General features: G+C 38.6%; 1 protein-coding gene across 4 annotated transcripts in view; it reads right to left on the reverse strand.

The window, feature by feature from the left end:
* Stk3 (serine/threonine kinase 3) overlaps positions 1 to 12,283 on the reverse strand; it is a 224,827-nt gene that overhangs the window by 178,755 nt on the left and 33,789 nt on the right. For all 4 annotated transcript variants that reach the window (XM_085679124.2, XM_085679123.2, XM_085679122.2 and 1 more), the window contains exons 3-4: positions 11,988 to 12,116; positions 5,597 to 5,711 (exon numbers count right to left, since the gene is read on the reverse strand). In XM_085679124.2, the coding sequence (XP_085535250.1) occupies positions 5,597 to 5,711; positions 11,988 to 12,116 (244 nt within the window). The remainder of the gene's footprint in view (positions 1 to 5,596; positions 5,712 to 11,987; positions 12,117 to 12,283) is intronic.

The raw sequence follows: 12,283 nt of genomic DNA on the forward strand, positions 1-12,283 counted from the left end.
TGCCTCCGCTGGAGACCACTAAAACTTTGCTGGTAGGCCATGACCTCATGGTGATACACAGATTAATGGGTTAGTTTAGGATATAAGAGGTAGTTAGAAACATGCTTAAGCTATTGGTCAAACAGTATTGCAAATAAAATAGTTTCTGTGTGATTATTTCAGGTTGGAGCAGCTGGGAACGAACGAACAGTAACCAGCAACACCCCTCTTCCCAGATTTCTCTCCTCTTTTATTCTCTCACTGCCAGCCCTGCCTGTTCCTTGTCCTGCCTCTATATTGCCCACTCAGGTCTTTATTAGACCAATCAGGTGTTTTAGAAAGGCAAAGTAACACAGCTTCATGGAGTTAAACAAAATGCCAGATAAAAGAATGCATCTTCGCATCATTAAACAAATGTTCCATGGCATAAACGAATTTAACATATCTTAAAATAATATTCTACAACACAGAGCACCATCTTCTTTCTGAGTCAAGAATGAGGAAAGAAAACCAAAGAAACAAGCTGAGCAAAGGTAGCTTTTCTCAAAAGATACCTATAAATTAAGAAATAAAGTCCAGGAGACAAAGAACAAATTCTGAATGGGGAGGAACAATATTAGGAATCCAAACTTACCAAGAAGTCACTTAGCCCTACTGTTGCAGGATATTTGGTCACACTGTGTGAAAGGCACCTTCTGACTGGTTTAATAAAGAGCCGAATAGTCAATAACTAGACAGAAGAAAACAGACAAGACTTCCGGGGGAGACAGAGGAACTGGAGATGAATGTAGGTGGCCAGGAGACACCAGCAAGACACTGAGAAAGTTAGACATACGGAATGAAGGAGAGGTAAAGAACCACGTGGGAGAATGAATATTAATAGGAACAGGTTAATTTCAGTTATAAGAGCTGGTTGGAAACAAGCTTAAGCTAAAGCCAAGCTTTCATAATTAGTAATAAGGTTCTGTGTCATTATTTATGGGCTGAGGGTCCAAAATGAGTCTGACAACAAAGACCAACCTCACCCTATACCCTAGATATGAAAGCAGGCTAAAATCCACATTCAGATTATCTCTGCTCAGATTGAATTAATGTGGTCCAGAACTGCTACCTGGCAGAATCAAGCAAAAAGTCTTTGGAAGAAGACATCAATATTCAGAGGGCCAAATCATCTCTACTATTTTTATTTTTATTTTTGTTGCTATTGCTATCACAGGGAATAAACCTATGGCTTCATGCATGCTGGTGAAGCCCCCCTACCAATAAGCTACATCCCTCAGTTCCATTGTTTTTAAGACAGAATCTTACTACATAGTCCTGAGTGGCCTAGAATTCAATATGTAGATCATGCTAACCTTGAACTTATAGAGTTCAAGAATTAATACAGCCTGCCTCTGTCTCCTGAATGCTGGAATTGGAGACACTATATCACAGATAACCAGACACAGACCAAAACAATAAAAATCAAGAAAAAAAAATAATCACAGAATCAGACTCACAACAGGTTGAAACGGGAAAGAAAGGAAGGAAGGAGAAAGGAAATGAGGAACGGAGAAGGAGGGATGGACAGAGAAGAAAAACCTAAAATAAATGAACACAATGAGAACTCCAGCAGAGAGGGTAAGGATGCACCAAGCACTGTGTAAGTAACAGAAGCTAAAAAGTTCCCACAGTGATGGCAAATATCAAGTTGCAGAAACAAGATGCCCTGGGCAAACAGCTGGCGGGGAAACACCTACATACCATACTGAGGCCTCAGCAACAGCACCAAAGTCAGAAAGGAAACCAAAACAAATGTAAGAAGAACTCCACAATGGCTAAATACCAATCAATCAATCAATCAATAAAGTCACTATACTAGGTACATAAAAACAAGGAATATATTCCAAAAAATTATATATATATGTATATAGATATGTATATATCTCATATATGTATGTATATATATGAGATTCATCACAACAAGACACAAATAAATACCTTTAAAAAGGTGTTTAAAGCCTATTCTAGGTACATCAAAGTAAAGCTTCTAAAATCCCAAGGTTAAATCCTAAAAACAGTAACAGATCATCTTCAAAGAAGCAACAGAAAAACTTACTACAAGAGATGAAGGAGCTAGGCAGTCATGCGATGGCATCTTCTATGCTAAAGAAACTATCAAACAAGATTTACAAAACCAAAGAGAGGGCGGCCTCTGGGTGCCTTCAGTGGTGGTGAACTGACACAGCATGCAGGGGTCACTTACATTCCATCACCAGAACCACAGAAAAGAATAAGCGCAACTCAGATTTGAAAATACATTTCAAAAAACACTAAGACTTTATCACCACCTTACACATTTAAAAAATGCTGTACTGCATGCAACTGGAAAATGTGGAGAGAAATAAAAAGCAATTAAAACAAAACTTCATGGTCAATTATAAACATTGCCAACGTAAATAAAACGCCAAGTGTTTATGTATATACGTGTGTGTGTGTGTGTGTGTATGTATATACTGATATTACATAGTAACAAAAAAACAACACAGCACATAAGCCCTAAGTGGCCACGTTCTCAGGAAAACACTGTTTTATGACCATGAAAACAACTAGAGTCAATCTATTGACTAGATTCAATAGATGGGGGGGGGGGGGCTAGGTTCAATTCCCAACACCTCATAAAAAGAAATGAAACATATCTTTATAGTGCTAATCCCCAAAACAGTGCTAGTCCTTTTAGCTAATAAATAGGGAAATGGCCTTGTACTAGAAAGAAGGTCTACTAATGCTCGTGAGAACTTCCACACACTGCCAAATACGGTAACAGGCAAAACAACACCCACAGGCCCGGTGCATCTCTTGTACCACTCCAGGCTTGTTTCATGTTTAGATACTAAACCACCCTGTGGAAAGAGTAACTGGGCTCTTCTAAGGTGGAGATCCCAACACGCCAGTGGACTGATTCCTTACAAAGGATCTGAAGGAAACTCTCAGAGTTTAAGTGGTAAAGCCAATTCTTCAGGATTGTGGTCACATCCACGTCCATCTATAAGAACTATACTTTGACAGTGTGTAATTATTGGTACTAAAAAGAAACTTCTTGAATCAACTACCTACTCTGTGCTCAAAATAGTAACATTAATACTCTGAAACCATGAAAATAGATGTTTAAAATTTTCTAATTCACATGCTTCTACTCCATCTCTCATTTGGTCATTTTAAGTACCAAATGGAGTGAGGTTAGCTCTGAAATGATTTTATAACACTCCTCTAACTACGGTGTAATTATTTCAATTGTTCTGCCACTCAAGAATCATCTGATTTACATAAATGCTGGTTAAGAACAATAGAAATCCTAAGATACTCAATTAAAATGTCACAGATGACTTAATCCTCTGTCAGAACAGGGATTATTTAAACTTCCATTTCACTTCCTTTAAAAAAAAAATCCTATTTACTTTATTTTCTCCACAGGAAAAAAACTGGAATAAATGTCCAAGTATTTCACCAATGAAAAACTTTAAAATGACTCTGGTTAACCACAAATTGATTCAAGTAGTTATGTACTTTTTCTGAATCTATTTTACTGAGACATGTTTGACAGCAATAGCGTCATATAGAAACTGAATTACTGTTCTACAGAATTACAAATCATTTCACTGATAATTTTTCTTAGCCACTCACATTAAAAGGTCACTGAGCCTTAGATGTTAGGTTCACATTCATTAAACTCACTTCACGTGTGTGATAGCTAGAATTCTCATTTTCACACATCTGTTGGGCATTTGAAAAACCAAAAAACTTTCAATTATTTTTAAAAATTCAGAAAAATAACTTCAACTATTTACCAGCTATAAATGGTAATACAGAAAGATTAAGATGAGGAAATGTAATGAACATAAAGTTTAAGCAGAAGTCCAGCCATCATTTACTGGACTTGAATTACTAAGCATATACTTGCAGTATGAATAATAAATACCCAGAATCAGATACTGGGGTTCAGCCTGAAGATCAGAAAAGCAAAGGAGCCAATAACTTGCTCTTACCTCTACCTCAACTGAAATGGCGATCCTGCCTCCAGGAATCTCAGAATGAGACTGAGACTGAGACCTGTCTCCTCCCATCTTATAGTCCTCTCTAGTGCTCGGAGTAAAGGCATGCACCAATACTGTTCAGTGTCTACGGCTAACTAGTGTGGCTACTGGGATTAAAGGTGTGTACCACCACTGCCTACTCTGAATGGCTGGCCAATGTATCTGTCTTACTCTCTGATCTTCAGACAAGCTTTATTTATTAAAATACAAATGAAATATCACTATATTTCCCCTTTCCTGTCTAAAATTTTAAAAAGGGCTAAAACTAATATAATAAAAACTATATACAATAAATACAATGACTATATACAACATATACAGGCAATAAATATGCATCAATAATTTCTAGTCCATTTGCATCTGACAACTTCAGATAAAATATTCCATATCTAGCCTATCTTGTGAGTCCAAAGTCTTGTACCTAATTTAGTTTCTATCATAACTTGCTTTCTGCATCTGGTAAACAAGGAAAACTATAACTATCTAGTTTTCAACTCCCTCAGAGACCCAAGAAGGAAATAATATCAACTAAGCAAGAAGTGCAAGCAACCAACTTCTGAAAACTGTGAGAAATGACAGAAACAGTTGGCTGCCTGGACTGTCACCCAAAGTCCTCTGCAATGTTGGGGCATCTATCTTCGGCCTATGGGCCTAGAATATCTGACAGACTTTTCTATAAAATAGGGTTTTTGGAGGACTGTCTTGCCTTGTCTGAGCAAGATTTGGGAGACACTCTCAAGTGTCCTGCTTGTCTAATTAGGATTGTATTTTGTGCCCAGTGGCTTACATTTGCCAAAAAGACAGCAAACTCCATGAGGAGTTTCTTTGTCATCAGAAAAGATGATGGACATCAAAGTCCATCATCATGAGACATGATGCAGACATGTCTCATTGTCATAAAAACAGAAAAAAGAGCCTATGTTATTAAAGCATCTTAACTGCCGTATTGTATAGATCTCTGAAGTGTTTGAAGATGACTTATTTAAATTATATCTTTCTTTGACCTTGAAAACATACCTAATATGACAAGTTCAATTATAATAGGTGATTAACTACTAACCTGCATTTCCTTATTATAATAAACAATTGGTAATAATAATTTTCAAGGACTAGAAATTCGCATTACATTTTAAATGAATTATATAAGTACAATACCTTTAACAAGAGTAGAAATGAATATACAGTACATTCAAAAATTAATCTCAGATTTGTATCAATATCCAAGATTTGTATACAATATGCAAAAGTCCAATCCAACATAGAATATTTAAAACTAGTAGTTGCTTTTTATCTTATCTACATCCTCCCTTTTCTTTCAGAGTAGATTCTACCCTTTTATCCTATCATATACTGACTCTCAAAGGACAGGAGGCCCACGGCCATACCCCAGGACCTGCGAGGTCTCCGGTGTCACAGTCTGCCTTAGAAGGACATATGCCTGTCCTCAACCACCTTCTCACAGTGTTTTCTCTGTAACAAAATACGAGTCAGAGTTTTAAGTGAAACCTTTAAAATGAGATTAACAAACAATATTAAGTACTTACTGTCTTGTTTCGTAACCTAATGATGTCTGAAACAGAGCCAGCTCCGCAGTACTCCATGACAATCCAGAGGTCTGTGTTCTTGAAGTAGCTGCCATAGTACTTCACCACATAGGGGCTGAAGAAAAGAACACTTATGTTCAGTTCATTTGCAAAGAATTTTTTTCCAAATCCTAATATAAAGTATTTGCAACATTTCATGTTTCAATAAATAAATGCAGTGAGTTAACTTCTGTTTACACCGGATCGTCTGCAGCCCGAGCTCAGCAGCTGTGTAGGATTAGGTCTGACTTCATGGGTGAAAATTTAACAAGATTACAAGCCAGAAGAGGCCCAAGTGTTCTGAGTGATTCCCAACAAAAATAATGCTTCATTTTGGAGAAGTATTTACTACTTAATATTAGAAACAAATGGAAGAATTTTTCTTTAACAAAAACATGTTAAATATAACTGTTTTTATTAATGCTCAACTTCAAAATGATGTAAATTTCAATGAAGCCAAACTGGATTTTTTTTCTTTCATGTTGTTCTTCATAACATTCTTGAGGGAAAAAAAATCATTTACACAAATAGTATATATTCAATCAATATCATTAACAAGTAAAGAGTATTTCTGAACTGACAATTTAAATCTTCCAGAGAAAAATAAGCTATGTTTATACACAAGTTGTTTACAGAAAAACTTAGAATCAAGCAATAAACTATATTACAATTACTGATTATTAAAGATATGTTTCATACACTAGTATATAAAATATCTGTAGAATATTTCTTTACTCAGTGTGAATATATGTCACTGAGATTGGTTTAATAAAGAAGCTGACTGGTCAATAGCTGAACAAGATAAGATTAGGTGGAGAATCAAAGAGAAAATGCTGGGAAGAAGGACAGAGTCAGGGTAGCAAGCAGACAAAGAAGGAAATAAGGTGGACGTGCCATACTGAGAAAAGGGACCAAACCATGTGGCAGAGAATAGATAAAAAATATGGGTTAATTGAAAATGTAAAAATTAGTAACAACCTGAGTTATTGAACAAGCATTTATAATTAATATTAAGCCTCTGTGTAGTTATTTGGGAGCAGTTTCCAGGACAGAAACTTCTGCCTACACTTACCTAAATCAAAAGAGACAGAGTATTCAAAATCACAGAAAACAAACGGGTTAAACTACAAAACAGCACAAACTATGTTGCATACAACTTTATGTAAACAAAGCTCAAAGGAGGACTTGATCACAATGGGACAACCAGAGAAGATGTGGTAGACAGGATTTCATCTAATTAAAATTATTCCAGGGGCTAGAGTGATGCTTCAGTGGTAAAAAAAAAAAAAAAAAAAAAAAAAAAAAAAAAAAAAACAAAGCCTGGTTGCTTTTCCAGAGGATCCAAGTTCAATCCCCAACACCCACATGGTAGCTTTACAATCAACCATCTGTGACTTCAGTTCTATGGCATCTGACTCTGGCACGAGGCACAAATGTAGTGCAGAGACAGTCATGCAAGCAAACCACCTACACACATGAAATAAATAAATCTAAAAAAGAAAAAAATTAATAGCTGCAACCCATGGGTGGCAAAGAGAGAGAAGATACTTTGAAAACAGGCCTGGGGAGAACATCTAAAAGAACCGCAGTTTGTTCAGAGGGTGGCTTTGTCTACGTGACGCATTTCGTAATAGCCGTTATCAAAGTGTGGCAACGTCACTAGGTGTCAGTGTCAGAGAAACAAAATATAAGGATGAGATGAGAAAAGTGTTACAGGACCAGCGAGATGACTCAGCAGGTAAAGGCCATTCACCTCCAATCCCCAGGGGTCTACATGACGGAGACTCAACTCTGGCAAGTTCTCCTCTGACCTCTACATGTGCACATGGAAAACACAATCAAAACACACGCAAACAAATGCAAATTTTACAAAAGGACACGAGAAAGGCATCATTGGGGAGAAGACATAACTCAGTGGTCAGGAACATGCACTGCTCTTATAATCCCAGGGTGCACCCTGTGAACTTTCTCTGGCCTCTGCAGGTCTCTGCAGCAACATTCACATATCAGAGACTGCTAAGTCTCAATCAAAGCCAGGACAATTTCCTCTCAGTTCTCCCAGAATCCCTCGGTACCTGTGGCTCCTCCCAGCATTTCTCAGCCGACCCCCCACACTCAACCCCTCCCTCCCAGGGGCGGGGCTTCCACGTCCCTTCTCCCAACCTGATCCCTGTATGAAAGCCATTTGGGCTACACTGCTCTCTTGGCCTCTTGGCCCTGGATGCATCTCTTGGGTGGTGGTTCCTCTCTTGCTCTGCCTCCCCATCTCTCCTCTCATGGCCGGGTTTTGACTGCCAGCCATGTTCGGCCTGGACTCTTCCTTTCTACCTGCTTTCTCCCTTACATCTACGATAAAATCTCCATACTTGAGGAGTAGCCATGTCCTCCTCCTTTTATTTCAGTTTTTCATTCACAAAGACATTAAAGAGCCTTGAGACTGTTAGAATACTTTTCAGTAGAGCCTTAAACCTGTACAAAATCTTCAAGTACAAACAACAGACAGAACGGCTGATGCTTAGGGCTGAGCTGTAGCTACTCTATTTTATTAGGCAGCCACTAGGCTGAAGTGTAATGTCTTACCCCACTGTTTCTCAGTCCCTCTGACTTGCTTCCCCAGGTTATAGGTGCCCCATCTCCCCCATTATAATCAGTGTTCCATAAAGCTGCCCAGTTACCTTCCTTTAAAACAAAAATAGGCTGATCATAGAGTTGTGCTGACTTAGGCAGAGAGAGAGAGAGAGAGAGAGAGAGAGAGAGAGAGAGAGAAACAAACAAACAAAAAACAAAAAACCTCTGATGGTTCTTCATTACCTAAAGGTTAAAAAAGTTTCAATTGCTCTGTATCAAATACAAATCTTTCGAAATCTACCTCTATATCTCATTTTTCATTATTCCCCATCTTGTGCCTTAAGTTTCAAGATAAGTTCAGTTTTGCTGGATGCTGGGAAGAAAAGGTGCTATTGAGTTCATGGGTGTTTACTCAAACCATTTAACAAAAGCATTTGTTTCCGGACATAAGGAACCAGTACAGAGCATGAGAAGCAGGGAAACTGCTTCCTTCATCTCACTTCCTCCTTGATGAGCCAGACCCTCTACCTCACAGGCTCCCTCAAAGCTCTACGTTAGTGTTTCTGAAATACACCAGTTGTCCACCAGCTTTATACAAGTCCGTCATCTGAAAGGAGGGATGTCTCAATTGAGAAAATGCCTCCATAAGATCGGACTATGATCAGTGGAGGAGGGCCCAGCCCATGGTGGGTGCGGTCATCCCTGGGCTGCTGGTCCTGGGTTCTATAAGAAAAAAAGGCTGAGCAAGTCATGGTGAGCAAGTCAGTAAGCAGCACCCTCCACGGCCTCTGCATCAGCTCCTGTCTCCAGGTTCCTGACCTGTTTGAGTTCCTGTCCTGACTTCCTTCAGTGATGAACAGTGAAGAAGTATAAGCCCAATAAACCCTTTCCTCTTCAAGCTGTTTTGATCATGGGGTTTAATACACAGCAATAGAAACTGTAACTAACGGGGGGCTGGAGAGATGGCTTAGTGGTTAAGAGCACTGACCGCTCTTCCAGAGGACCCAGGTTCAATAATCAGCACCCACATGGCAGCTCACAACTGTCTATAACTCCAGTTCCAGGGGATCTGACACCCTCACACCAATGCACATAAAATAAAGTTAAATATTTAAAAAGAGAGAGACCCTTAGACACCACTTTCGAAAATAAACTATATAGTCTTCAGAAAGATCTTTGAATACTAATATTCAAAATTTATAATGGTGCTAGCTACAGGATAATCAAGAGTATCCTCACTGGCCAGGAGTGGTGGTGCAAGCCTATAATCCCAGCATTAGGAAATTAAGATAGGTGGTGTGGGAGTTCCAGACCAGCCTGACTTCCACGGTGAGTGTGAGGGCAGCCACAACACTGAAATAGAAGACCATGCCCACAGTAAAGCACACACACACTGTGCAGCATTATCCGCTACATACAGTAAGTGGTCAGTGATGCTAAGGGTGGGACTGACAGCTCTATGACAATGAGACATCCTGAAAAGCAGTCTATCCATTCCCCAAGCTTCTCATAAAAGTGAATCAAAAGAACATTTGGGGGATAATTTTTTTCAAAATAATAATTCATGGCCCATACTATTGCAAAATCAAGTAAATCAGGTTTCAACAACCCTGTATCATAAAACATAGTCCACCTAAGAGGCCTACTTACAAACAGGCACGAAAATAAAATTATAGTAGGTATATACTACGTAAGTGAATTGTGGAGCTCCTGCTTCATAACATATCTCTCTGTTTACATGCAGAGCACATGTCTGTGCATCGTAGCTCCCTTTAGCCACATCACATAGACACAGAATTCACCAGAGCTGCTGCCCAGCTCTTGTCTCTACTCCTAGGAAAGCCCTGTTACCCTCAACTGCTCAGGCATTGTTATAGGCATTGTTTTCTTCAACAATAGTCCTGGGGTCAATAAATGTGTGTTCTCTTCCTGCTTCTGAGGTAGCTAGATGACATAAGACAATTCGTGTAAAATCTCCAGGTCTCTTATACCCCTGAAGTTGGATATATATCTGATATATATACCAGAAGCCAATATAAAATTTAACAATAAGCCCCAGTATAAGAAAGAGAAAGTCAGTGATATTTTTAATTCTGAAAATTTTTTCACTATTTGAAAACAAGACTGGTTCCTTAAAGCACCTTTTTAGAACAGTATGAGAAGAAAAACACTGAAGGGAGATTCTAGCATTAACATTCTACAGATTATGAATTCAAGGAACATTTATTAAATGCCTACGCAAGTCACTGGGATAGACACTGGGGACTCAGCAATAGATAGAGCAGGCCCCCTCAGACACACAGCTAAGAGCGTGCTTAACATTCACTAGAAATTCAAACCACTCACTATGATGCTTACAAAGTTCAGAAAGCAAGATAATTTGTCAACTAATGGCATTTCAGAACAAAAATGTGTAAGAATTAACTGTCACCAAGAATACTAGAAAAACCAATAAACGTGATACTTGGATTTGTAGCTAAAATACCAAATAAAAGCACTCAGAGCAGAAAGGATTTATTTTGGCCTATGGCTCTAAAAGGCGAAGGTGTGCAGCAGTAGAGAAAGCTGGCAATGAAATTTTCATCCATGCACAGGAAGCAGGGAAGAATAGAAAGCTGGGCACGGCTGGCAACCCTCAATCCCTGGTGATGCACTTCCTCCAGCTTGGCTCCGCCTCCTACAACTTCCATATCCCCTCCAAACTGGAGACCACATGTTCAAATACACGAGCCTATGGAGGACATTTCCCTGCCCTAATTCACCACTAAACACTATATTCCCCTTCGCTAACACACTGCAGACTAAACACACTGCTATGCGTGCCTTGTGTGTCTCTCCTGAAGTCCAGGCTACTTAGTACAGAACCTTTATCACCAGTTACACTTGTCTCTGCCAGCAGAATTCCTACCAACCTCTGACTCGCGCTTTCCTCTATAGTAGTTCTAAACACTGTCACAGGAGCCCAGACCAGTGAACTGCTTCCTCATCTTTCTACATAACACTTAACTCTTTCATCCTTCTACTTCTTCATCAAATTAACTCTTCCTCAGCATTCTGGACTTTCAATCACCGTGGCTGAAAAGGGCACCCTGCCTCCTTGATCTCATTATCATGCCAAGGACCCACCAGTCAGCATCTAAGGATGCTCAGGTAGAGCTCTTTGTTCACATTTTTTGTTCTCCCAACTAGACCTTAGCCCCTCAGGAAGGAAAACAAAATCTTAGTTTTCTTACTATTTCTAGATCCTGACACAGTATTCGTCCAATAGGAAATGATTTATAAGTGCTTGTTGAATGAGTCAGTTTACAAAAACAATTCTATGTCAGATAGGGCAGAGCATGTCTATCATTCCATAACTCAGAAGGCTGAAGCAGAAGGATTCCAAATTTTGAGGCCAGTCACGGCTACAGGGAAGTTCAAGCCCAGTCTTAGGCTATATAGCAAACTCTGCATGGAAAAACAAGAACAAAACATGTAATACAGAATTAAAATGAGTTACTTAATATCAAAAAACACAATATCCATCCATAAATTTTCCTGAAGAAAGAAAGAAAGGTTGGTTATTCCCCTCCCTGCATTCCTCTATATCATCCCTGTTTCTTAGCAAAGAGCTATAAGTCCAAAGAGCAACTCAACAAAGCTGCACTCAAGTACTTTAATACTGGTCTTGTTTCCAATGCAATGTCATGACGGAACAAATTACATAGGCAGAAAAAAATACATCTTATTATAGAACTAATGAAAGTCATCAAAATGAATACAAGGAAATGAAATATTTTCATACCTGTCACATTGCTGCATTATGGAAATTTCTTTAATTATTTCCTGAAGATCTGACTCAACGGGTACTTGCTTAATTGCAACAACTTGACCAGATTCCTTATGTATTGCTTTAAAAACACTTCCATAAGACCTTAAAAAAGAAAGCCAAGACATTATTTTCATATCAAACATTGTATTAAAGACTACTGTCACTTTTACACATATTTTGCATACTGTATTTTCTAGCTTAAATCATCATGTAAATGATCAAAAGCAAAAGTGAAAGAATAATAAGTTAATGAAGCAGCTTTACTGTTC

Source organism: Myodes glareolus, chromosome 19 (genome assembly GCF_982192425.1).
Source record: "Myodes glareolus chromosome 19, mMyoGla1.1, whole genome shotgun sequence".
Lineage (NCBI taxonomy): Eukaryota > Metazoa > Chordata > Mammalia > Rodentia > Cricetidae > Myodes > Myodes glareolus.